This window comes from Camelus ferus, chromosome 4, assembly GCF_009834535.1.
Source record: "Camelus ferus isolate YT-003-E chromosome 4, BCGSAC_Cfer_1.0, whole genome shotgun sequence".
Lineage (NCBI taxonomy): Eukaryota > Metazoa > Chordata > Mammalia > Artiodactyla > Camelidae > Camelus > Camelus ferus.
Window position 1 is genome coordinate 72,757,268 of NC_045699.1, and position 26,331 is coordinate 72,783,598.

A 26,331-nucleotide genomic window follows, 5' to 3' on the forward strand; every position below is an offset into this window, starting at 1 on the left:
CTGGTGGGGGGGCCGCAGTCAGGGGGCTTGTGCCTGGGCCCTCAGTGACCCAGCGCTTCCCCACTTTGCGAACGGAGACTGATGAAGGGAGCTGCCTAGGGGTGTGTTCAAGAATTGAAAATGCTGTTTTCTGACCACACTGGAATCAAGCTGGAAATCAGTAACAGAAAGACATTTGGAAAATCACTACGGACTTGGAAATTAAACAGCAAACCTCTGAAACAACCCACAGAGTGTCAGCACAGAGCTGGGGTGACGGTGGTGTCAGGGGTGAAGGGGGGACAGGGACTGTTGTTTGGGGCCGGGGTGTGTGTGATAAATCTGTGAAAACCAAGGGAAGCAGCTCGCAAGAGAGCCAAGCTCCTGGGAAAACCGAGCGCTGAGGAAGGTGTTAACCTGGGTGCGTGCTGGGCAGCCTGCTGGGAGCAGGCCCTCAGCCTGAGGGCCAGAGTGCCAGGCGCTCCTCGTGAAAGGGCAAACCCCTGCTCTTCCCGCGCGCTCATGGAGGCCCAGGATGCCGGGGACGCCCCTCCCCTTCACGTGCCAAGCACCTCAGGAAAGACCAACGAGACCCTGCATGGCTTGTTTTTAATTAAAAAAACCAGGACATTTCTTTATTTCTTCCAATATTCTGATCTGCACTTAGGGACCAGCTGAGCCGGTCACAACGTGGTCACTGTCGGCAAAGCCTCCGTCAGCGTCCTGCGGGGTAGGCACAGGCTCCCAGTCCTGCTGGCAGCAGCGGTGGAGGTCTGGCCCGGGCAGTCCTGGAACACGACCACACTGAGGGCAGGGCACCCTGACCCTCCTTGGACCCCACAGGTGCCACAGTGGAGGGACAGCACTCTGCTCCGTGGGCCATGGCGGGGTTGGAGCGAGGTCTCGCCGCCCACCTGTGGTCTTTGGAGGGGGCTGTGCTGGCAGGCCGTGGAGCCGAAGCAGGCTCTAAATGGGCTCACCCAAGAGATCCCCTCTGTGGCCCCCACAGCCCAGGGCTCGCTGCTCCCTCTCCACCTACTCCAGGATGCAGAGCTCTCAGCACAACCCCCTCGACGCTCAGAGGACCCGACTCCTGCCTCTAGGGATGTCCTCCCGGGGCCTATGCGGTGCCTGCTACCCAGGCACCGTGCACCCAGCAACTGAGAGCGAAGGGTCTGCCCTTAGAGGCTCGCATTCATGGGGAAGACAGTGAACAAATTCACCACAGACCACGCAGGGGGTCAGGGTGGGGCAAGTGCCGTGGGAACAGATGGGCCCTAGGACAGCGATGCTACCTCAGGGCAGTAGGGGAGGGCGTGTCTGAGGAGCCGACCACTGAGCAGACCAGAATGGAGAGATAGACAAGCCTTGGAGACAGACAGCAAGAAGAGTGCGAGGCAGAGGGACAGCAGTGCAAAGGCCCTGAGGCAGATGTCGCCGACAGGAAGGAAGCACTAGTGGCTGGGTAGTGGAGCCAGTGGGGTGTGGGTCCCATCTATGCCCACACCCACCCTGTGACACTGCCACACTGAGGTGAGCCCTGAGGCTCCCACATGCCCAGGGCAGAGCCAAGGGAAGGCCCCTGGCACTCACCCCACCACTCACACCAGCTTCCTCCGCTTTCGGGCGTGCTGGGCATGCCGGGTCCTGAGTACGTCAAGGTCGTCAGAGCCGTCCAGACAGGAGGGGGCAGAGCCCTGGCCCTGGTCTGGGGCTCCCTGAAACAAAGTCCAGGCAGAGGGGGACAAGAGTGACCCTCTAGCCAGTACAGGTAGGGGCCGGGGTGGCAGTGGGGAGCAGCGAGGAGCCTTTGGAACCAGGACAGGCAGCTCCTCAGACTCATCCTGGCTGGGAACGAGCAGCTCTTCAGGTGAGCCAAGGCCCCAGCAGTGGGAGCCACTCCAGGCTGGGCCTGGTGACAGTGACACACCCAAGGGTGTGACAGGGAAGGATGGGAGAAGCGCTGCCTTATGGAGCCACAAGTGGGCTCTGGCTTTCTGCTGACCCCTCCCTGACTTGGGGGCTCCAATCCCCTCTGAGCAACCCCCCAATAGCTAGCCTGTCACGGTTTCCCTGAGCGGGGCCGGCAGGGCTTGGACCAAGGCGGGTAGGTGCTGGAGGCTGCCCAGGCCGTGGGGGACAGGGAGCCTCTTCCCCTCGGGACCTGGGCTCCTGTTGTGCTTCCACTTCGCTCCAGCCCAGAAGGCAGCCCTGGGGCTCCTGAGGCAATAGTCTTGGGGACGGCAGTATGGCCCCCGTCTCCCTATCCTCCTGCTAACACATAAAGGGGAGCCCCAGGCCCAACAGGCCCAGTGCCACAGATACCCCAAGTGAACAGGAGGGACAGCTCCTGGGGGTTCTCCAGGAGGGTCACTACATACTCCCCAGACAACACTGGCCAAGTCCTGGGCGACCTCCCTGATTTGGTAGTCGCGAGGTGACCCAGCCGTCCTGCTTGGCCCAGACAACAGGGGCCAGGGGTTCCCTGGTGCACACAGCCCCAGGGGGTTGGTTAGAGGACACCTTCCCATGCATCCATATCAGGTTTCTTGTCAGTCAACAGGGACACGATCCCCCTTCTGTAGCTTAGAAGACTTGGCAGACAGTGCCAGATTCGGCACCTGGAAGGACTGCGGTGTCCGTGAAGTGCAGGTACCCATGTGGCCCCCACAGGAGTGTGGGTATGTGTGTGTATGCGTGTGGGCACAACGCACGTGTGCATGGCGGGGCGCAGAAACCCACAGCAGCTCCCCAGCTCAGACGGGGCCGGCAGCCCCAGGCGGGCAGAAGCAATGTCCCTGCTGCACAGAATCCGCCCGCCACTGGGCACCTTGGAGCAGCCTCTTCCTCTTCAGAAACCAGCTAGCCAGCCCTCCCGGCCGCGACTTCCACCTGCTCCCACCCGCAGGTGCTTGGGGTGGCAAGACACCCACGGGTGGGTGGGGTGCTGTGGGGGCTGCAGCTGCTGCAGGGAGGTGGGGTGAGGGCTCCGCACCCAGGACCACCTACCTGGGCGGGGCTGGCGTGGGCACTGCTCGCCCAGCCCCTCTGCTGCCCACTGTCGTCCTTGTGGACATCATCGTCGTCACTCTCAGGCTCAGCCCTCACGGCTGCTGACAAGGTGGTGGGGACACTGGGCGGGGACAGGGTGGCCAGGAGCGCGGGGAGGGTGAAGGCCGCCAGGAACCGCGCCTTCAGCAGCAGATGGGCTGGGCTGTCCTGGAGCCGCTCCCGCGCCTGCTGCAGCGAGGCCTGCAGGGCTCCGGCTGCCCTGCCGGGCACAAGGGCAGCGGCTCGCTGTTCTAGGTCCTTCTTGCGGAGCAGGAGGCCAGACAGCACCCGCAAGCTGCACAGGGTCGGGGGCTGGTAGGGCAGCCTGCTCCCCAGCGGGGGCACACACACCCCACACCGTCCCCTCAGCCACTCCCTCACGGCTGCCTCGCTCTCCTGGGAGAGAAGGCCCAGGTCCAGGGCACCCTTCTCAGGCCCAGGCTGAGGCCTCCTGGGCTCCCCGGGTCCTGGTGTCTCTCCTGGGCCACTGCCACCTGACAGAGGCAGCTGGCTAGACTGGGAGGGCTCTGCTTCAGGGTGGTGAGCCAGCAGCATGGCCTGGGAGAATGTCCTGGGCACAGCTGTCTCCCCGGCTACCTGGACCTCTGGGGGGGAGGAGAGTCCCTCGGGGTCCTGGGCCCTGGTGCTGTCCACCTCTGTAGGGCTTTGGGATGTGGAGGGCCTCGGAAGGGTCAAGAGGTCTGTCCCTGAGGGAGGGTCTGACGCTGTGTCCATGTTGGCTGGGGGCTGCCCAGAGAGTCCAGGGCCCTGGGCTGCAGGAGGCTCAGTTAGGGAGGGTGGCGGAGTCACCGACAGCCCTCTGGGGTCAGGGGTACCTGCTGACGTCGGAAGGCCCACCACAGCTGGCACAGGCACAGGGAGCAGCCCCTGGGCTGTGAGCACCCAGGTGACAGGCAGAGGGGTGCTGGCCCCGTGTGTGCCCAGAGCTGGGATCAGGCTGAGAGGCTGGGCAGGCAGCTGAGCAGGGCTGGGGGCTGCAGGGAGAAAGGGAGGTGCCTCGGGCAGGCCCTGCTTCCGGGACGTGGCAGGTGCCTGAGACTGTCCGAGGAGGCTCAGGTGGTGGCTCACAGGGCCCTGGCTGGGGCCCAGAGCTGGGGCCCTGGATGCAGCTGGGGTCGTCCTGGCTCCCGTGGAGGCTGGGGTGAGGGCAAAGGCTTGCAGAGACGGGGGTCTCTCATCCGAGGCTGAGGCCCAGGAGCCTGGAGCACTCAGACTGGCCACTGCAGGGCCCCCGGGCCCAGAGAGCACTGCATTTGACACAGGGGGGCCTTGAGGGGCCAGTGGCTGGAGGACCACGGGTGAGGAGACCAGCACCTGGGGCGGGAGAACCACCCGGCTCTGGGCAGCCTTCCTGGCTCGGGCCTCCCACAGCCGCTTCTCCCGAAGCAGCTCAGACACAGTTTTGGGCTTGGGCCGGGGTCCGCTCAGAGCTGGCGGGGGCACCCGTGCAGTGGGCTTGGCGTGGTGAGGCTGCAGTGCTGCACCCTCTTCATGGCTGGCACTCTTCTTTGCAACTCCGCGGGCTGGCACATTCTGCAAGAGGCAGCCTGCAGGGAGGATGGAACACATGCTGACAAACCCCAGGTGACTGGCCCAGAAACAGGACTTGCCTCGTGTCCTGGTGGAAGGACCCTCATGGTGGGCAGCTGCTGGGAGCGTGGAAGCAGAAGCCTGGCATCTGGGCCAACAGGGGCACATCAGTCTGGCTGCACATTTCCAAATCTCCCCTCCCACGGCACCCCCCAAGCTCACAGTGGGCACTGGGCAGCCCAGCCGGGGGCGTTCGGCCACGGCAGGCACTGAGCAAGGCCCTGCATGTCAGCCCCACTTCTGGAGAATCTTCTAAACAAGGTCTGTTGGCCCCACTGCTCTCCCCTCTAGCATCACCTCTCAGAACCCAGACCCTGAGCCTGCCGGTGGGGAGACTGGTGGTCACCAGCAGGAGAGGCCCCTTGGCTAGAGGGCAGCCCTTCACCTCCTGGGCCATGGCTGGGGCAGGTGGACTTGCTATGCTAGAAGTGCCCCCCCACCCCCCCGCCAGCCAGGCCCTCCAGGCGGCCCTCCCTGCTGTGGGATCCAAACAGACCCACCACGAGGGGCCACAGTCGTGCTGCTCAGAGCCAAAATTCAAAGCCTGTGACAGGTATGGCCTTTTTCCCACTGGACACAAACCACCAAGATAAACGGAGAGACAGACAGACAGTACCTTGGGTGTTCTGGGCACTCGAGGGCATCTGGAAAAGAAGGGTTAGCACCTCAGGATAGTCCCCAGAGGCCCAGATCCACTTCTCCACCCCCAGAAGACCATCTCTCACTTCTTGCCTGCAGTGAGCACAAGGCTCCAGGTGCTAGGGCCAGCCTGCCCCCTCCTGATGCAACTCCACCCAAAGGCACCCTCAGGAGAGCTCATCTCAGTGGGGTCAGGGCTGTGTGGACTTTGCAGGGACAGACAGGGGGCCTGGCTGTTGAGGCAAGAGGGCATGGACTCTGTGGACTAGATGGGGCACCACAGGCTCGTATATTTGGTCCTCTGACTAACCACACCATCTTGTCATTTTCTCTAGCGCTGACCAGGCTCCCCCTAGCAGAGCCAGGGCCCAGGGCAGCAGGTGCTCAACAGCTCCCGCCCTCTGCCCAGGGGTGGTACGGCAGGGTGGGAGAAACATGCTGTGGGCCAGGTGGGTCTCAGTGCCATTCAGGCCCTGCACCCCTTGGACTTGCAGCATAGCCACTCAGGGATCCAGGCCCTCACTGTGAGATGGACAGACACCTCCCAGGAGGGCTGCTGTGGGAGGAGGGGACAGCCTTGGAGCCAGGAATGGGCAACAGCTGCTCGCAGGGCCAGCCCCAGCCTCCACAGGACCCAGAAAGGCCTCCCATCTCCAGAAAGCTGGCCAGCACCTGCTACCTGGCACTAGCCGTGCAGCAGGATGGGGAAGGGTGGCTGGAGCCAGGTGAGCCCGCGTCCGGCTCCCATGCTCACTTCTCACCTGCAGAAGCTGTGGCGGCAGGTCCCGGGCACCAGCCTGGAGCTGGGTGGGGGCCTGGGCCTTCCTCTCTCGAACGACCTCCATGCAGCCGGCAGTGTCGATCTGGAACAGCTGAGGGATGTGTGTGACACGCTTGATGCCATGTGACAGGAGGCCCTTCACCGCCCGTCCTGAGGCCCCCTCCACCCCAACAAGGGCTGAGCCGATGAGGCGCTCGTGGTGGGAGCCGCTCTCATGGAGAAGACCCAAAGCCCCTGAGGGAGTGACCATGCCTGCACGGGTCACGCCCTAACCTGGACGCGGGAACTCAAGGCTGCCTCAGTGCTGGCTGCCTTTCCTGCCCTGATTCAGACCATGGGATGTCCAGTGCACCTGTCGCGACAGCCTCTTGTCCCCTGAGCTTCCACTTCCACACTGGGGCTACCCTCCCAGCCCTTCCCCACGGGGTTTAGCTGACATCCGCAGGAACACTGCACCATGGCTGCCCCTCCACCTTAACTCGCCCACTGAGTCATAGGCCACTGAGGAACTTTAGAAAGTTGGGCTTTGATAAGGAAGCGCCACACCGGGTGGCATCTTACCTGAATAAAGAGAGTAAACACTGGGGTGCTGGCCAGGTGGGCGCCCCGCAGCCGCTGCCTGATGCCATCAGCTAAAGGGACAAGGACACATGTGCCAAGTGGCCTCAACTACCAGCCTCCTCTTCCCCAGGCCCGAGAGCCCCAGACTGGGTACCAGGCAAGGGGCCCCAAAGAACCCCAAATCCGGCTGCCGCTACACTCAATCAGAAAACAGGGCAAGGGTCCAGGGGGCAGGCTGGCCCTGACTGGCCCTCAGCACAAATTCGGGGAAAGGCACTCCTGAGCCACAAGAGCCCCGTCCCCTGGAGAACGTGACCAGCTCTCTGGAACCTGCACGCCAGGTGCCCACACATTTCAGATCCCGAGAAGATGCTCGTGTTCAGGCCTGAATGTGCGGTCAATTCCTGGGCTGACCACGTGTGCTAAGGGGGTCGGGAGAGGCAAATCCCAGACACCTCACAGGTCAACACTGGGCAGGTGGCCCCTCCTGTTTCTGCCTCGCCCCAGCAGAACAGATGTGACCAGCTGTGTCAGTGGGTGCCCCCCTCCCCCTTCCTCTCCCCTTGCCCTGGGCCCCACAGGAAGCTCCCGAGGGGAAGGAGCCCTGAGGTAGTACCTTGACTGTGCACCATGGCAGGCCTCAGGGGAGCGCACGGCAGGACGACATCGCCCACCCACGGGCTCACAGCCATCAGAAGCTGGCGCTCTAGGAGCCTCCTCTGCAGGGCGTGTCTCTGGCGCCGCCGCTTGCTCCCCATGGTACCCTGCCACAGCGGCTGCACCCGGGGCCTGGCCACGCCACTGCCATTGGGGCTGGGCTGCCTCCGCTTCTCCTTCTGCGGGGAGAGAAAGGGACCTGGGCCTCTTGGCCGGGCTCAGCTCTGGGGCTGCCCAAGCCCCACCCTTACTGTCCCCCCTCCTGCCATGTGCTGGTGGGGTGGGACACCCAGGCTGGGAGCAGGGGATGGGGGACAAGGTGGTTCATAGGGACTGGGGTGATCCTGGCGGCCTGGGGTGCTGTGAGCGGCCTTGGGCAGGCCCTTACCAGCACCCGGCAGTGGGCAGCCGTGTTGGTCCTGAGCACCTGCAGCACTGTCTCCAAGGGCACTGTGAGCGGATGTCTCCCCCCCTGGCGAGAGACCGCGTGAGGCTGGCTGCCCCCTGGGCTGCACGCGCAGCTCCTCACCCCAAAGCGCACCACATCCGCACTCCAGGTTAGTGGAAATGCTCGCTGGAGTGTGGTGGCCTCAGGCAGGTCCACCCCCTCAGGAGGGTAGTGGGTCCCTAAGGCCTGGCCCCATGATGCTGCTGGGCCGGGACATACCCAGGGCTGACCGAGTCCCCATTCCCCCAGGCAGCTCCCTGAGCTGACGGCACCATATGCTGCAGACAAAGTTGGAACCGGGGCTTCAGGCCCGTAGTTACAGGAGCTGTGGGTATCTGCTGTCCCCTTGGGCGTCACAGAGTGGACTTCCAGCCTCACCCAGGACAGACCAGCCAGTCTGAACGTGGCCAGAGCCGAGTCTGCGCCTGGAGCCTCAGCACCTCTGAGACCAGCCAGGATACGCCTCAACTTGACTAGCCAAGTTGGGCCTGAGCTGGTGGACAGTGAGACTCTCCATGGGGAGCTCCTCGGACTTGGGGAGACTAGGAGGAAACAGTTCCTCCTTGCTGTCCCCACCTTCCTCCATGTAGCTCTCCCACAGGGCTTTTCAAGCCAACCAGTTGTGGGAAATGGAGGTGGCCGGCCTCAATGGGGAGAGCTGCCACCCTGGGTGCAGCTGCCCTGGAGTGGCCAGGAGTGAGCACCTTGACGAGCGAGGAGGGGGTGTCTGCCCCGCACACACGGGGCCCAGTGGGCATGTGACAGCGCAGCCCGCCACCCCCACGTCATCCAGACTCGGTGACAACCGCGCAGGGCCGTGCCCACTTGCCTGCCGCCTACCTCGTCTGTCTCTGAGCTCGAGGGGTGAGCATCTGACGAGCGCGGACATCCGACACCTCTCTGGCCAGGGCTCTGGGTCCCAGCAGCGGCCTGCGGCCGGCCGGCCTCCTCTGTGGGGGCTGAGGCTGTGGTGCAAGCTCTTCTGCCCCCACCCTGGGCCGTGCTGGAGCCACCAGGAGGGCTGGGGGAGGCAGCGCAGCGGCCCGGCCGGCCCCCTGCTCCTCCTCCCCACAGCTCCTTGGCGCTCTGCCTGGCGGGAACCCACAGGTCCAAGTCCGGCACAGCGTGCGGGGTTGGCGGCAGCACTGGGCCATCCTCCAGGGCCTCCTCCGGCTCTGGCTCCGAGTCCTCGCTGCTGCTGCTGCTGCTGCTGCTGCCACTGCTGCTGCTGCCGGGCCCATGGCTGCTGTCCTCGCTGCTGGAGCTCCACTGCACTCTGCGAAGGGGCCGCCGCCGCCGCCGCCCCCCCCGCCGCTGCTTCTGCTGTGGGGGAAGGGCTGGCTGGAGGTCCTGGCCGCCCAGGGCTCACTGATGGGGACAACGGGCAGGCCAGCCAGCCCTTTGGGGAGAGGCCTCGAGTGGGCACGCCTCCAGGGGGCAGGGGGGCTTGGCTTGGTGGTGCTGTAAGCAACCCTTCCACCCGCTTTGAAGCCAGAGGGTCCCAACCAGGCCAGGTCTCTCTCTACTCTTGGCCCCATGGAAGAAGACGCCCCTTCTCCCTCTGCCAGCCGCTCTGCCCTCATCCTCCAGTGTGACACCAGCCCTGCAGGTGACGGGCCTGCTGGTCTGCTTTCAGCGAAGCCTCACCCTGACCATGATCTTCCACTTGCTCAGGCACTGCGAGCCCGTCCGATGGGGTAGTTCAGAGGCTATTTTTGCCCAGTGACCTACAAGAGCAAACAACATGGAAGTCACTTCTTACAAACAGGTTTCCTCAGCACAAGTTTATCAGCTTGGAAAAAAGGACTCTTTCCTAAGACGCATTTGTGTTTCCCGTCAGAACGGATCGGTGAGAAGTTGGGCATCTGGTTCCTGGTGGATACACAGCCCCTCAGGGAGCTCCAGCAACGCACAACCACAAGGAGAAGCCTCATCAGTGTTTATGTGAAGTGGCCCGTGCGCGCCTCCTGTGGCCAGGCGGCTAACCAGGCGTTTCTTTTTTTAAAAAACATTTTATTTATTATTGCATTATTTTTATTTTGGTGGGAGGGGGAGTTTTATTTAATTAGCTTTACTTATTTTTAAAGAAGGTACCAGGGATTGAACCCAGGACCTCATGCATGCTAAGGCACTCTACCACTTGAGCTGTGCCCTCCCCCACGTGAGCTGTGCCCTCCCCCCACGTGAGCTGTGCCCTCCCCCACGTGAGCTGTGCCCTTGCCCCCAGACATTTTAAATTATTTGGTGTTTTCTTCCAGACAGTTGCTGGTGGGATGGAAACGGGCGCACTGCTTCTACAGGGCAGTCTGATCACCTGTGACAGAAGCCTTAGGACTCCACATACCCTTGAACCCGGCAATGCCGTATCTGGGATTTTTTTGGGGGGGAGATATTGCGAATATAAGCACAAATTTAGCTATTAAACCCTCAGCTCATTCCAGCCCTGTAACCAACAATGCCAACAACTTAAATGTCCATCGATAGAATACCGGCTGAGTAGCCTACAATACTATTACTCAGGGGAATATATCACAGTTATGGAAAATAATGCTGGAACACAGAATGTGTAAAGACACGGAAAAATACTCGTAGCAGACAGCATAATGACAGAATGAAGCAGAAACAGCCGGCTCAATTAAACTAAATGGAATGACTCAATCTAGCGAGCTGCCTTTTCCTAGGAAAGCACCAAACACAGAGAAGGACTGGGCAAGTGCACACCAGCCAGCGGTGGCCGCCTCTGGTGATGAGAGAGGAACTACGTCACTCTCCTTTTCATACATCTCTGCTTCTAAATTTCCTACAATGAATGTGAACTAGCCTGTAAAAGGGAAAAACCGCCACCACGTGCTGAGATGATGAAAAACGAGGCAGAAAAGTCGGTGGCCAGGAAGGCAGCCTGGGATCGGCGCAAACTGCCAACCTCCAGGGGTGTGTGCAAACCTCCACCGTGAACTCAAAGCTGTCAGGAACCCGCAGAGAGCAAATGTACCAAGAACTTGCTGGAGGTGCCAAGATGGTGGAGAAGGAAGACCCTAAACTTCCCTCCTCCCACAACACCCCAGAATTACAACTACTTACAGAGCAATCCTACATGAGAATGATCTCGAGACCTACAGGTTTCCCACGACAGAAGGCATGGACAGGGCACCACAGCGAGATGGGGGGGCGGGGGGCGGGGGGCGGTGCAGGCAGGACCCATGCCCCCGGGTCAGCGACGCACAAAGGGAGCAGTATCACAGCTGCAGAAGGCCTTCTCCAGGAGCGAGCGCTCTGAGCCCCACACCGGGCTCCCCAGCCCAGCGGGCCCTGCACCAGGAAGATGAGCCCCCAGAACGTCTGGGTTTGAAAGCCAGAAGGTTTACATACATTCGAGAGAGCCAGGGGCCATGGGAAACAGAGACTCCGCTCTTGGACGGCACACAAAATCTCACGTGCTCCGAGGGCCAGCACAGAAGCAGCAGCTTGGAAGGAGCCTGGGTCAGAAACGCTTGCCAATCACAGAGAGCCTCCCAGGAGGCACTGGGGCCCTCTGGGGATGGAGATGTGGCGGCAGCCGTCTCTGGAGCTCAGTCCACCGCAGTAACACCAGAGCTGGCGGCCCTATCAGCCCGGGAACGCGGCCACCCACCAGCTGCTGGCAGCATCCTGCACCAACCCTCCTCCAACCCCGGGTGTGCAGCCAACCATGGGGGAAGCCTACCCTGCCCTCCAGCAGGTCCACAGCCACTGCACGAGGCATGGCCTTGCAGCCAGCTGGACCAAGGCCCAGCCCCACCTACTGGCACCCCTACAGTTGTCGACTCCACCACAACAGAAGGGCCCACACAGCCCACACTGGGGGCACCCCTAGAACATATAGCTCTTGTGACCAGAGAAGATTATGCTGCTGGCCTCACTGGCCATCTTCTGCCTAAGGCCACTTCTTCATGATCGGGAAATGTAACTGATCTACCTGACAGTAAATACACAGCATTAGGCAAAGTGAAACTGACAGTAATGTGTTGATAGCGGGGGACTTTAACACCCAACTTACAACAATGGACAGATCATCCGGACAAAAAGTCAGTAAGGAAGCACTGACCTTAAATGACATACAAGACCATACAGAATTCATAGACATTCACAGAACATTTCATCCCCAAACAGAATACACATTCTTCTCAGGTGCACATGGAACATTTGCCAGGATAGATCACATGCGAGGCTACGAAACAAGTCCTGGTAAATTTAAGATTGAAATAGTATCAAGTGCCTTTTCTAAAAATGAACGAGAAAAACTTGAAAAACACAAACACGAGAAAGCTAAACCATCTGCTGCCTAACGAACAACGGGCCACTGAAAAGTCAAAAAGGAAACAAGTAACTGGAGACAAATAAAAGCAGGACGCAGCAAAAGCAGTTCTAAGAGGGAAGGTTAACAATGCACGCCTGCCTCAGGAAGCGAGAAAGGCCCAAGGCAACAACCTAGTCTCGTGCCTAAGGGACCAGGAAACGCAGCGCAAAGCCCAGCGTAAGCAGGAGGAGGAAAACAATAAAAACTAGAGTAGAAACAAGTAAGGGCTTCAAAAATAATAGGAAAGATGAATGAAATTAAGAGCTGCTTATTTGAAAAGATAAAATTGATAAACCTTAGCCAGACTCATCAACATAAAGAGAGCCCAAATCAGTAAAATCAGAAATGGGACGTCCATCAACAGATGACTGAGTAAAGAAGATGTGGTATATTTATACAATGGAATACTACTCAGCCATAAAAACCGACAACATAATGCCATTTGCAGCAACATGGATGCTCCTGGAAAATGTCATTCTAAGTGAAGTAAGCCAGAAAGAGAAAGAAAAATACCGTATGAGATCGCTCATATGTGGAATCTAAAAAACAAAAACAAAAACAAACAAACAAAAACAAAACGTAAATACAGGACAGAAATAGACTCATAGACAGAGAATACAGACTTGTGGTTACCAGGGGGGTGGAGGGCGGGAAGGGATAGACTGGGATTTCAAAATTGTAGAATAGATAAACAAGATTACACTGTATAGCACAGGGAAATATACACAAAATGTTATGATAACTCACAGAGAAAAAAATGTGACAATGAGTGTGTATATGTCCATGAATGACTGAAAAATTGTGTTGAACACTGGAATTTGACACAACATTGTAAAATGATTATAAATCAATAAAAAATGTTAAAAAGAAAAAAGAAATGGGAAGAAGTTGCAAGCAACACCGCAGAAATACAAAGGATCATATAAGATTACTATGAAAAATTATCCACCAATAAACTGGAAAATCTGCAAGAAATGGATCAAATCCTAAAAAGTACACTCACCTGAGACTGACTCAGAAAGAAACAGAAAAGATGAACCAAACGATTACCGGCAATAAAACTGAATTCACATAAAGAGAATTCCCAACAAACAGAAGTGCAGGACCAGACGGCCGCACAGGTGAAGTCTCCGAAAACCTACGGGCTGTTTGAGCACCACCCCGTGTTCACTGCAGTGCTGTGTACAGCAGCCGACACACGGAAGCCACACAAGTGCCCACTGATACGACTGCATAAAGAAGAGTGAATATGATGTAGTTACTCTACAGTGGGATATGACTTAGCCCTAAAAGAAAAGAAAAAAAAAAAAAAGAAATCTTGCCACTTGCGACAACAGGGTAGGACCTAGAGGGTATAATGCCAAGTGAAGTAAGTCAGACAGAGAAAGACAAATACTGTGTGATCTCACTCATACGTGGAATCTGAAAAATGAAACAAAACGAAAAGAAAGACTTATAGATACAGAGAACAAATGGACGGCTGCCAGGGGTGGGGTGGGGGGCGCAAAACCAGCGAAGGGAACTAAGCAGCACAAACTTCCAGTTATAAATTAAGCAAGTCACAGAGACGCAGTACATGGTATGACACGGTCAACAACATCACAGATACTCTGCACAGGGACAGACGGTCACTGACTTTATTGTGATTGTTTCGTAACACATGCAAATGTTCAGTCACCGGTAAGTGTGAAACTAAAAACACAGAAGCAAAAAGTAAGAACTCACCAACACCGTATTTCTCTATTAATTCAATTAACTTTTCCTCTTCTTTGGAATTCCATCGTCCCTTTTTCAGGCTAAAATGTAACCTTCTGAGATACCTGAAAGTGACATAAAGACAAAGGGACATTTCAGAAGCTCAGATGGCCTCCCACCCGTCCTGGCATCTGCAATGGCTTCCCAGCTATGACACCAAAAGCACAGCCACAGAAGAGAAATACAAATAAACTGGACTTCAGCAAAACTGAAAACTTCTGTGCGTCAAGGGCCACCATCAAGAAAGTAGACACACAAGCCACAGACTGGGGGAGACTGCCTGCAAACCACGTACCCGGTGAGAGACCTGTGTCTGGAATACAGAAAGCGCTTTTCTAACTCAATTTTAAACATGGGCAAAGGGTAAGGACAGCTATTTCTTCAGATACACAAACAGCCACTCAACACACAAAGGGATGCCCAACACCATCAGCTGTCAGGGGAACGTGAGCCAGAAACACAACGAGGTTCCACTTCACACCCACTAGGATGGCTGGACTCGGAAAGATGGTAAGTGCTGGCGAGGATGCAGAAAACCGGGACCCTCCTACACGGCTGGGGGGAGCGTGACATGGTCATCCCTCAGAAGTCAAGTCAACACGTGACCGACTCCACTCCCAGGCAGAGCTGAGAGAAGTGAATACACATCCGCACAAGAACGTGCACACAAACGCCTACGTTTTCACAGCTCGTCCATGACGTCACAGGTACCAGACTCTTGCTTATTTCTAAGGCTCAGTGACAGTCAACCGTCCACACGACATTAGGACCACCTTGTGTTTAGCCACTTCACTGCTGATGGACGCTTCGGTTGCTTCCACCTTTGGGCTGTTGTAAGTGTTGCTATGAACGGGGGTGTAAAATATGTTTGAGTCCCTAATTTCAGCTCTCTTGGGTACGGGCTGGAATTGCTACATAATGTGGTAATTCCATGTTTAACTTTTTGAGGAACCTCCATACTGTTTTCCACGGTGGCTGCACCAATTTACATTCCCACCAACAGTGTGCGAGGATTCCAACTTCTCCACATCCCCTCCAGCACTTGTTATTTCCCGTTTCTTAAAACCAATAGCCATCCTAGTGTGTGAAGTGGTATCTTTCTGTGGTTTCGATTTGTATTTCTATAATGACTAATCATGTTCGCATTTTTTCACATGCTTAATGGCCATTTGTATGTCTTCTTTGGAGAAATGTCTGTTCAAGTCCTCTGCCCATTTTTGAATTGTTTTTTGTCAGGGAACAGCATTTGAGGGGTGGATCAAAATGTTCTAAAATCGACTGTGATGATGGCTGCACAGTTCAATGAATACACTCAAAATCACAGAACTGTAGTACGCTTTGAATGAATGAATTACATGTGAATTACATAATAAAGCTGTTACTAGTCATGATAACAAACCTCTTTTTTAAAAAAGCAAGCCGAGAGAAGGGGGAAGCGGAAGCTGCCCACCAGATACCTGAGAGAGGGCTTCGGGCAGCAGGGCTCAGGGAAGCTGCCGGCCAGGGGGTCTCACGGGACACCAAGGGGAGCTGTTCAGAAGCCACTGCTTCCTGACTAGGTCAGCCCTGGCCCTCCGCGCCCCTACGGCCACATCCTCCTCCTGCGCCAGCAGGTCGCCCTGGGGCACAGCCTCCCAGCCCACCGGCGGCCCACACAGAAGCAACACCCACAAGGCCCCCACTGCTCGGCGCCCTCCGACTCACCGATCTCGGCACTGGGCATCGCTCCTACCTGGCACCTCTTCCCGGATTTTAAACCAGTCCTGCTCCCCGTATTTGGCAACTGCTCGAAGCAGCTTCTGCAGGGAGAGACAAGCAGACAGGTGACCTCTGCTGGCTCAGCCACAACTTCCCCACCTTTAATTCAGTTTAACAAGGAGACATGGGGGCCCAGTAGCCACTCAAGGTGTCCGGTTCTCCTCGGCTCCCGCAGACTTACGGCATCTTCTTCTGGCGTCCAGAACCCTTTCTTCAGGCTGGGATCCAAGCTCTTGGTCCACCGGTAGATAAGCTGCATGGAGTCCCTCCCTTCCATGTAGTAGACGACTGGGGACAGAGAGGCCTTGTGGGCTGCACTTCCGGGCTCGCCCAGAAAGGAGTCGCTGGCCACAGGGAATTAAACTGTGGGCGCCCAGGACCGTATGACCCGTCTCCCGCCACCTCTCACAGCCTTGACTAGTGATCCGCCTTGGCCTGGGGCCCCAGGACCTCCCAGTAGCCCAGCGACCCCGACCACGGTGCTGGAGCCAGGCAGCGGGGCGGACTCACTCCTCCGGTAGGGGATGTGGCTGCCGACACGCATCTCCTGCACGAGCTGGGTGAGCATGTGGTCCTCCTCCTCCGTCCACTCCTTGCGCTTCAGGGCCTTGTTGTGCTGCTGATACTTCTGCAGGCACTGGAAGGCGCTGCGGCAGGTCTGCCGAGGCCGAACCAGAGCAGAGTGGGGGTTACTAGGCGCTCACGTGCACAGGGAACGTCCAGGCGCCAAGCAGGTAATGCACTTCTGGGAAACAATGACCTACTTACTCCTACCAGGCCCCTGGGGACAGTGGAGGGCACCCCCATGGGGGAAAACACGGGGTCCACTAAAGAGGAGCACAAACACCAGTGCACGAGGGAAAATACACCCACAGAAAGTCATGACCCCACCTTCACATAACCCTAAACCATACTGCAAACTCAAATACCCAATGGAAACCTCAGCTCGGCCAGGTCTGCGGGAGGAGGGCCAGCCTGCACAGCACGGCTGGCACTGTGACTCTTATTTCGCAGCCCTGAGTTGGTCTCTCTGAAGTTTATGCCAGGGGGCAGCGGGCAGTGCATGCGGCAGGGGATACTGGACAGTCCTTGGTGTGGTGCCTGCGTCTGGGGACAGCTCACAGCAAGCTCCAAGTGCCTGTCAGCCTGCTTCCACACCTTATAGCTGTGCACACCCCTGGGCTGCAGAGCAGGCGTTTTTGCCTGTATCTGTCCCCTCACTCATGTCCTCGTGGGAAAGTGGTTGTCCGAGGGCTGGCTAACGCTATCTGACTCTCTTTTCTCAAGTAAGCTTTCTCACAGGGAACAGGTACGGTTGGACGTGTATGGTCTGCTCGGCTATGAGCTCTGAATGTGGTGATGTCTCTTTAGATTCAACACCAAAAGCACAAACCATCGGAGAAATAATTTTCATAAGTGAGGTTTCATTACAATTAAAAACCTCTGCTCAATGAAAAACAATGTCAAGAGAATTAGAAGACAGACCACAGACCAGGAGAAAATATTTGCAAAAGATGCATCTGACAAGGAACTGTTACCTAAAGTACCCAAAGAACTCTTCAAAGTCAACAATGAGAAAATGAACAACCTGATTAAAAAGTGGACCAAAGAGCTTAACACACACCTCGCCAAAGAAGATACACGGACAGCAAATAAGCACACAAGAAGCAGCTCCACGCCACACGTCGTCAGGGAGAAGCAAGCTAAGCTGAGACACCACCACACGTGTATCAGGACGGCCAAAACGCCGCGCGCTGGCAATGCCGGACGTGGGCGGGGCGGGGCTGCACGCCGCAGGAGCGCTCACCACCGCTGGCGCCCATGCTACGCAGGGCAGCCACCCCGGAAGACGGCGTGGGGCTTCCTACAAAGCTAAATGCGTTTCTACCGTATAAGCCAGCAATTGTGCTCCTTTGTATTTGCCCAAAGGAGCTGAAAACTTCTGTCTACCCAAAAACCTGCATGCGGATGTTTACAGCAGTTTGATTCATAACTGATAAATTTTGGAGGCCCCCAAGATGCCCTTCAGTAGGTGAATGGATAAACATATTTTGGTCCATCCAGACGGTGATAGTACTCAGCACGAACAGGAAGTTACCAAGCCACGACAAGATAAGGAAGAACCTTAGATGCTTATGATCAAGCAAAAGAAGCCAACCTGAGAGGCTGCAGACTGTGGGAGTCCAGCTACAGGATGGCCCGAAAAGGCCAAATGATGGCGCTCGTCTTCCTAAATGATCACTGGCTGCTGGGGGAGGGGCTGAGGGGGTGGCCGGGCAGAGCCCAGAGGACCCTTAGGACAGTGAAATCACTTTGAGACCGTAACGGCGGGGACATGTCATTACACTTCTGCTGAAACCCACAGAGTACACACCACCAGGAGTGAACCCACGGTCAACTATGCGCTTTGGGCGACTGTGACTCGTCAGCGCAGATCCACCCTCTGTAAGGACGCACCGACAGGTGAGCGACGTTGCTGGTGTGTGTGTGGAGGCGAAGGGTATGCGGGAAACAGCTGTACTTTCAATTTTGCTGTGAACCTAAGCCCTAAAACCTGTCTTAGTAAGCACTAAAAACATAAGGACATAAAACAATTTTTTAAAAGCAGAACTTATCAAGTAAATAAAAGCACGTGTACCAAATTACAGAGCCGCTAAGCGTATAAAGTAAAACTATTAAAGACGAGAGCACAAAAAAAGTTAACAATGTTTCCTTCAGGTTCTAACCAAATTACATCAATGCAATTCTTTCAGAAATGAATGGCCCTAAAGAACGAAATTTAATAATATAATGAACTCTATTTAACAGGCTTATATGGCATCCTAGACTCTCAGAGCAGAGAACACGCTTTTCTTTTTAAACAGCTTGGTAAGTTTAGTTTGGTTTTCTGCAACCATGTGCTTGGCCAAAAAAAGTGAGATTAAAAACGGAAATTTTTCACATCACATTCTCATGTCACAAGCCAACAAAATTCAAACTAAGAATAACAAAAGGGATTCCAAGAAACCCTGCCATCCGAAAATGAGAAACACATTCCTACACAGGCTAAGTCCTAACACAAACGGGAGTCACAGCCATCCCAAAACTTGTAAAAGGAAGGCATTTCACACCAAGCTGTTCTCAAAACAGGAGGCCTTAACGCCTCTACCATTAGGGAGAGGGGCCAGCGGAGAACTGAGTCCTCGCCTTAGATGGGAAAGACAAGAAACCCAAAAGAAACCAGGAAAAGCGTCCTTCTCAAACACCCCGCGGACTCCTCCTGAGCCTAACGGGGGTGAGGGGGGGCCGAGGAGGGGAAGCAATTCAGACGGCCTCAGAGACGGGGCTCTACGGACAGATGGAGCATGAATGCGCTCTCAGGGAGGCAGTGGGGTCTGAGAGCAGGAAGCTCTGAAGAATCAGCCCGGGGGCAGGGAGGGCTTACCCTCTCCGAGGGCCACAGCCTTGAAAGCGGGGAGAGGAGGAAACCCATTGCTCTAAGGGAAAAGCCTGGGCCACAGTGTGACACGTGGCCCATGGAGACCCCAGACCCACCCAGCCTCCCAGCTGTGGAGCCGAAGCTGCCCATGGGGTCCGGGCCTCACCCCCAGCTCCTCAGCAATCTTCTGCCAGTCCAGGTGGCCGTGCCTGGCCGCGATGGCTTTCAGCTGCTCGACCTCCTGCCCCATCCACTCCTGCTTGTTGATGCTCGGGTGCTCACAGTTCTGCCAGAACTTGCGGATCTCTTCTGCACTGCGACCTCCTTCAAACTGCACCAACACAGAGACCCGGGCTGCAGGGGGTGTCACTCTGGCAGCCAGGGAGAGGTGGGATCTCTAGTCAGGATGCCTGGATTCGCGCAGCCGAAATGTAGAGGGGGCTCCAACTTCAAAGACAAAGCCTCCACAGCCATCCACCTCAGAAGAAGCGCCTTGCTCCAGCAGGGAAGGCCCTGCAGAGCCACACCACGCTGCTGGATGAGCACTCGACCAGGGAGGGTCACGGCAGGCCTGGTGACCACGCAGGTCTACGGCCTTACCGCCTGCAGCTGACCCTGCCGACGCTGACCCGCCCCTCAGCTACCAGGACAGGCCACCCCCAACTTACGTTAACATTGGAGATTTTCTCCCAGTCGTGGCTGTCCAGCCTACTCCCCAGCAAGGCCTCCTCTGGGAGCTGACTGGAAAGGGGGGCAAGGGCACGGGGTCACGCCTGGCCTCCTGCCGCCCTCCCCGGCTGACACCCGCTGGCAACCTGGCTTACTTGATGTCCTGGATCTCCTTCTCGGCCTCCCTGGCCTGCTTTTCCAGGACCTGCCTCTCGGTCTCACTTGTGACCCTGCTCTGCTTCTGGTGCAAGTACTCGAGCCTGAAAGGCAGAGCAGAGGCACCACGGTCACTGATGATGCTGGTCTGCTCTGCGGGGGACCCCACGGCTGGCTCAGCCTTCACTCGGACCCAGGGTGCGCCCCCTGGGGCCCGGCTCGATGCTGGCGCTGCCTCTGCAGACACACCGCTCAATCTCTCTGAACCACACCCAGAGAAAGCAGCAGCACCCCTCCGGCGTCGGGACGGCAAGGGCAGCAACGTGTGTGCTGATACAGATGTTGTATCACTGCTGCCCCACATCTCAGAGCTCGGTGTCCCACTGCCAGCCCTGCATCCCACATACAGGGAGGCGCTTCACAGGCATCCTGACCCTAATGCCCAGCAACAAGGCTGGAAACTGTCTCTTAGGACTGCAGTCACCCACTCGAGAACATAAGCACTTCCAGGACAGCCCAAGGAGCGTCCCAGCTGTCACCACAACAAATCCCGACCCCACGCGGAGCCCCGGCCTGACTACAGGTGCTGAGACGTGGTTCCAAGACATCATCCCATATGTGCTGCAGATCTTGTGAATGGTCCTCCTTTCCCGAGATGGAAACGGAGGCCCAGGCCAGAGACACTGCCAGGTCACACAGCCAGCGTGGCCACTCAGCCTGACCCAGCTCTCACACGCTTGACCTCAGGGTTCGGCAGCCTCCTCTGGGAGAGAGTTCAGAAACCAGAGCCTCTCCCGTGGCAGCAGAGGGACCCGGCAGAGAAGGGGGCATGGCTGAACGGGGCCTCTGCCCGTCATGAGCTGCCAGCCTGGGCGCCCTGCTCACCGGGCAGCCTTGTGTCCAGGCCCTGCTCTCAGACTTACTTCAGTAACTTGGGCTGAAGCAGACGCTGCAGGCGGTCGCTCACCACTGACTTTCGGAGCAGGGCCTTTTCCCAGTTTTTCCCTGAGGAGACACAAGGATGTCAAAGCAGCCCCTGGCCCCGCACTCAGGCCCCGTGCACTTCAGCTGAATCCTCTTGGGACCCTCGAGCTCTATCCAGGCTGCAGTGAGGAAGTGGCTGAGTGGCTGGCACCCGGGGATGCGGGCTGAGCGGTGAGCCAGGCCACAGGCACTGGGCCCTCCATCCAGAGAGCGCAGCCCCACCCGGGCCTAGCACCAGCTACAAGCTCACAAGGCAGGGCCTCCTGGGGCCTCAAGTTCAGGAGTTTGGAGGGGGAGACCAGAGAGGGCGCCACAGTGGGTGGTCCGAGCCTGTCCCTCATGACAGCATCCTGAAGACCCCACCCAGCATGGGAAAGCAAGGCTCCAAGTAACCAGTTCTGGTGCTTGAGGCCGAAGGCGCCTGTGACGCTGCTGGAGTCTCTCGTCACGCCCGGGGAGAGGCAGGGCGCAGTGAAGGCCCCCCGCGTCCGAGTGTGGCAGGCACTGAGGACTGGGCGGGGCTCTTACACTTGGTCACTAGGAGCTGCTCGAAAGCCTTGATGCCCTGGGCGGCCTTCTCCCGCGTGTCTTTGTTGGCAGGAGGTCCCTGTCAGAGAACGGAGTGCCACAGTGTGGACAGAACCCAAGGGTGCTCCCCTGAAGGGCCAGCATGTCCCTCTGGGGTCCCTCCTAAGACCCCTTCCCCACAGCCTCCTCCAGCAACCCAGCCACGTGTGAGGCAAGGCCCTGGACGCCTGGACCTAGAACTGTGCCTTGGGAGTAGCTCTGGGACACAAGCCAGAGGGCGTAGGGTGGGTTCAGTGACCCCACGAGGGTGGACAAGGAGGGGAGGGGTGCTGTTAGCAACATCAAGACCCCAACTACCAAAGCTCAGCAGGCCCTCCAGGCTGCCCCGCCCATGGCACCACGTTAAAGGAGCTGCCCCAGCAGGCTTATGAGAGAAGGGAGATCAACTGCCACCTTTGGGGGTGGGTTGGAGGGCAGACCCTGACTTTCACCACTGGGCCCAGGGGAGACTTTTAATTTAGGAAGGTTGGGAAATACTGTCCTGAAGAATCCAAGGGAATTCACAACAGCCACAGAAGGCTGTGGGGACAAGAGCCCCTTCCCACAGAGCCTGGCTGAAGCCTCACCGAAGGGCAGGGCCCTGGCCACTCACCACGCCGGTCACCTTGTCCTTGAAGTAGGGCTTCATGAAGTGCCCAATGTACAGATTTGGAGGCAGGCTCCTGCCGTCCTTCACTTGGGGCCTTTGGATCCCGCCAGGTCCCACATGACCTCCTCCTGTGGCAGACACAAGGGCCCATCTGTGGGCCAGGCAGCAGCAACCCTCCTGGCAGAGAAAGGGGCAGACCTGACCCAGAGCCCAGCCCTGGTCCTGGGAGGCCCAGCTGCGGGGGCTCTGGGAGCCAGACCACATCCTACCTGCTGCTCCCGGTTCTGGGCCAGCAGCAGGCTGACCTCTGCCAGCTTCTCCTGGATGACCTCTTGGTAGACCATGTTCAGCTGCAGACAGGTCTCCGGGTCCTCAGGGAGAGCTTTCTCTTTGGGGTCGTCTTCATCATTGCTGGCTTCACCCCACCTCTCTTCTTCCTGGTTACAAACGGGAAACCGCAGCTAAGGAAACAGGCGCACGTACTCCGGCACCCTCGTGCCCCAGGGGTGTGAAGGGCCCTGAGCAGGCTCTGGCTGTGGCCTGGCGTGGTCCACAGAGTGCGTGCACACTCCCAACTGAAAACAACTCTACTTAAATTTAACTTCTAGGAGTGTACTTCAGGTGTGGAAGCGCGAGGAAGTGAGCAGTTTTCATTCTCTACAATAAAAACGTCTGTAAGGCTTGGACTTTAGAGCAGGCTCGTGTCATGTTCCTTGCTGGCAAATGCAGCGAACAAGAACATGTGCAAAGGCCACTGCAGCACCAGTGACACTAAAGACAGACAAATGTCCACCACAAGGCGATGCAGCTAAAACCCTGGAACTACAGTAAACCTGAGTCAGGGGACCACCCAGCTAGTAAGAACAGGGAGCAATTCTGTACCTACTGACTTGATGGAAAAAACAAAAAGCCAACTGTAAAAGTTTTCTAGAAAAACATAAAACTACAAAACAAACAAGAAATAGTTAAACAGTACGTGGCGCTACCCAGAGCTGACTTGCCAGGCGCTGCTCTAGGCGCTGGCGTGTGTGAACTGGCTTGTGCTGTAACTGCCCCTCCCGTTCAGGCTGGGAACCGGAGGCACAGAGAGGTGGATTACCAGGGGCAGGACCCAGGCAGCCCAGCAGCCCTTCCACGTCACATGTCACACAAGACACAGCAACCAGCAGAAGCTCAGACAAGAAGAGAGGCCAAACGACAAGCTGCCAGCAGTGGCGGTTCTGGGGACAACCTTATTTTTGATGATACCTGCTGATGTCTCATCTTTACTAACAGGTGGGCAATATCTTTACAATGTGAAACACCCAGCTGGCCTCAAAGCACCCCCTTCCCGGACCCACCAGGAGGGTGGTGTGTCTGCCACAGCAGAAGTTACCGAGATCAGTGGAGCAGCAGCATCCGAGTCCTCATCGGGCAGTGAATCTGTAGGAACACAAGCAGACCATGTTGGTGACTGACGATGGGGCGCCATGGGGGCCGGGGAGACCAAGCAGCTGAGCTTCAAGGGGCTGGAGCCAGGCGGGGCGGGCGGGCGAGCGGGATGAAAGACCACAGGTGAGACTTGTTTTGCGTGTGCCCCTCCTGCCCCCTCCAGTGCCGGTGGCTGAGCACTGCTCACTGGCTGTGAGGAGCAGGTACTGCACCACGGGCAGGGTCAGCCAGAAGAAGAAGACACCAGCCTGACAAAAGTGCTCTCAGGCCTGCAGGGAACAGTGACCACTGGGACAATCAGTGGGAGACTTCACAGGAGACAGTTCTGTCCTGGGGGAACTGGAGCTTGTTATGGGGGAGAGCGGACAGACAGAGGCCCTGCTATCAGGTGGAAAAAAGGCCTTGGTGTATTGGGAACTATGAGAAGTTCAGCCTCAGAGCTACCCCTGGAACCTGCAGAGAGGTGAACAGGTTGGGGGACCCTGGACAGCTCAGCCACTGCAGGTTGGCCTCCAGTCAGAGATGCAGTGCAGGTCACTCAGGGCCTGGGGAGCACTGGCGGGCGGGGGGCAGAATATGAGCCTTGGCACCAGGGGTCTCAGCTGTGATGGCTGTTCAACGAGGGGTGGAGGACAGAGCTGAACCCCGGGACCTTCCGATTCCTGTGGCAAGCAGCGTGGCCCTCCTCCCAGGACAGCCTGATGCAGATGGCCACTCTGGGGCAGGATGCCCACGCATGGCTGGCAGGTCCAGGGGCTAACGCAGGAGGAATGGTAACAAGCTGTCCAGTGGAGTCAAGGCAGAGGCTGGTTTTGCGGAGAGAGCAGCACGGTGGCCTACTGGGCTGACAGGGCCCAGGGCAGACACAGCTGTTCTAACTGTAGTGCGCGGGAGCTCACCTGCATCAGAGTCTGAATCAAGACTCGACGCTGAGACGTCCACGCTGATACTTGAAGACTGAGGGTCCAAAATCCTTTCCAGCTCCTTGATCTCCTTTGATATTTTTTCTCTTTCAGCATCTATATCCATGGCTTCTACCTGCCTCCAAAATACAACACAAGATGCTAGAAACCAAAGGGTATGTGGGAATCTCATTGTCCCTCAGATGCGCAGGCCTGCAAGGGGTGGCAGAGCACTGACCAAAGCAGGTCCTGGGCTCCTAGAGGCCCAGCCCGGGGAGCCCCATGAACCCCAGCTCTTTACTGTCAGCTGCTCCAAGGTTGCAACCAGCACGGGGGGAAGAATGATGGTCACCAACATGGTCCAACATGCCTGGTCTGTCTACCCACGACCAAGCTGAGAATGAGCTGGTCACGCGGAGCATTAAGAGGAGGATGTGGTGGCAAAACTGTCAGAGGATGAGGACGAGGAGGCCCGCAGACCGCGCGAAACCTGAACTTGGGACCACAGGTGCACCCTGCTCTCCCTCGGCACAGAGCTGGACACAAGAGGGCATCTGGCCAGCATTCGCTGAAATACAGACGGACCAGGTGGCATGCGCCAACAGCTCTGGGAAGGAAGCCCCAAGGGCAAGGCCCACGACTGCCCAGCAGCTAGTCCAGCACCTGGCCCTGGGTAGTGTCTGACACTGAACAAACTCTACTAAAGAAACAGGGACTTCTTTTCTTAGGATTGAGAGTCTGGAAAATCTCAAATAGGCCGAAAGAGGGAGAATAAGTCACTGGTAAGGGAAACAGAACGGAACACAAGCACAGACCAGAAACCCAAAACACGCACGAGAAACATCCTCCTCGTCCCCGGCCGGCCCCTCCCTGCTGCAGACCCACAGAGGCCCGCCCTGCGACAACCGGGGCGCCCCCAGCTCGCACAGCAGCACAAAGCTGAGATTTCAAAGGTTTATAAACCCAACTCGGCCAAACGCCAGCCAGTCTGCAGAACCGGCACAGCTCCTGGCAGGCGCCGAGCGGCCCCTCCGCGGGCGGCCGGGAGGGACGCCTCAAGGAGCCGCAGCGCGGTCTGCGGGCGCCCCCGGCCAGCTCGGCCCCGGGCCCAGCGACCCGCGGGCGTCAGGCAGCCCTGCACGCTCTGCCTCCGACGGCGACTGCCGGGGACTGGGTGCGGAGGGCCTCTGGGGCGGACCCCGCCTCCCCCCGCAGCCCCTCGCCGCCGCTCCGGGCCCGTCGACACCCACCGCTCCTCACCGGCAGCAGCCCTGGCGCCAGGCCTCTGCACCCCACGGTTCCGGCAGATGCGCGACTCCCGTGCCGCGGACCGGAAGTCCCGCCTCCACGGTCGCGACGGAGGCACGTCGGGTTGAGGCCCACAGGCGGGCCGGTGCTGCCCCCGCGCGGCCACCCTTGGGACTGCCCGCGTCCGCAGGAGGCCTGGCTGCGGCCCACAATGGGCGGGGTCATCTGGTAGCCGGGTGCTCGCCTGGCAGCGTTCTCTCCCCCGCGGTGGGACCTCCCGCAGCACCCGAGCCTCACTGTGCTGTTTCTCCATTAGCTGTATGCAGGGTTTTGGTTGAGGAACCGAGGAGAATCCTGCCCAGCGCTCGGTACTTTCCTGGCCAGGCCATCTCCAGACCACCCTCCTCGCCCGGCGCAGCGCTCTGCGAGGAGCGGGCAGAGCCGGCCAGGAGGGGTCCCTGACCCCCAGAGGGGCATCTTCCCGAGGGTGATGGTGGCTGGGTCCCGGCGGATGAGTACGCCCCCCTCTAGTGAACCAAGTGGAGCTGGAGGCCGGTGGGCGCAGGGGAAGCTGGGATTGGCGCTGGAAGTGAGGACAACGACGACGGAAACTGCAAGCTGCCTGTTCTCCAGGGCTCACCAAGTGCCCCTGGAGTAGCCCAGGACGTGCCTACTGGAAATCCAGGGGCAGACACGCGGGTTCGTTTAAGTCACCGAGAATGGCGAACCCAAGTTTTGCTGTCGAACACTTCAAAAGTAAAGGGAGAGAC

At 57.8% G+C, this 26,331-nt stretch overlaps 1 protein-coding gene across 6 annotated transcripts; it reads right to left on the reverse strand.

Annotated features, from left to right (window-relative positions):
- Positions 1-571: 571 nt before the first annotated feature.
- SNAPC4 (small nuclear RNA activating complex polypeptide 4) lies at positions 572-25,655 on the reverse strand. Of its 6 annotated transcripts, none has more exons than XM_032478790.1 (24): positions 25,564-25,655; positions 24,311-24,449; positions 23,356-23,402; positions 22,250-22,417; positions 21,984-22,157; positions 21,332-21,410; positions 20,743-20,824; positions 19,819-19,923; positions 19,663-19,735; positions 19,161-19,325; positions 16,087-16,234; positions 15,758-15,864; positions 15,523-15,617; positions 13,789-13,883; positions 9,375-9,454; positions 8,568-9,047; positions 7,668-7,751; positions 7,239-7,458; positions 6,623-6,693; positions 6,042-6,152; positions 5,258-5,285; positions 2,989-4,598; positions 1,585-1,697; positions 572-767 (listed from the first exon to the last, which is right to left on the reverse strand). In XM_032478790.1, exons 2-24 carry the CDS (start codon positions 24,438-24,440, stop codon positions 695-697), a joined length of 4,338 nt encoding a protein of 1,445 aa, XP_032334681.1. In that variant the 5' UTR covers positions 24,441-24,449; positions 25,564-25,655; the 3' UTR covers positions 572-694. The 6 variants fall into 6 exon arrangements, 5 of the variants coding, with proteins under 5 accessions (XP_032334681.1, XP_032334679.1, XP_032334682.1 ...); XM_032478788.1 differs by having other exon boundaries at positions 8,568-9,050; XM_032478791.1 differs by having other exon boundaries at positions 1,573-1,697; positions 8,568-9,050.
- Between the last annotated feature and the right edge of the window lie 676 nt (positions 25,656-26,331).

What these genes read in the sequence shown, in the direction of transcription:
- SNAPC4 (XM_032478788.1), bottom strand. Translation starts at nt 24,440, where the DNA reads ATGGATATAGATGCTGAAAGAGAAAAAATATCAAAGGAGATCAAGGAG. An exon ending in GGACGCCAGAAGAAGATGCC is followed by an intron (nt 15,618 to 15,757) that starts GTAAGTCTGCGG and finishes CTCTCCCTGCAG; the next exon opens with AAGCTGCTTCGAGCAGTTGC. An exon ending in CGAAAGCGGAGGAAGCTGGT is followed by an intron (nt 768 to 1,584) that starts GTGAGTGGTGGG and finishes GTCGTGTTCCAG; the next exon opens with GACTGCCCGGGCCAGACCTC.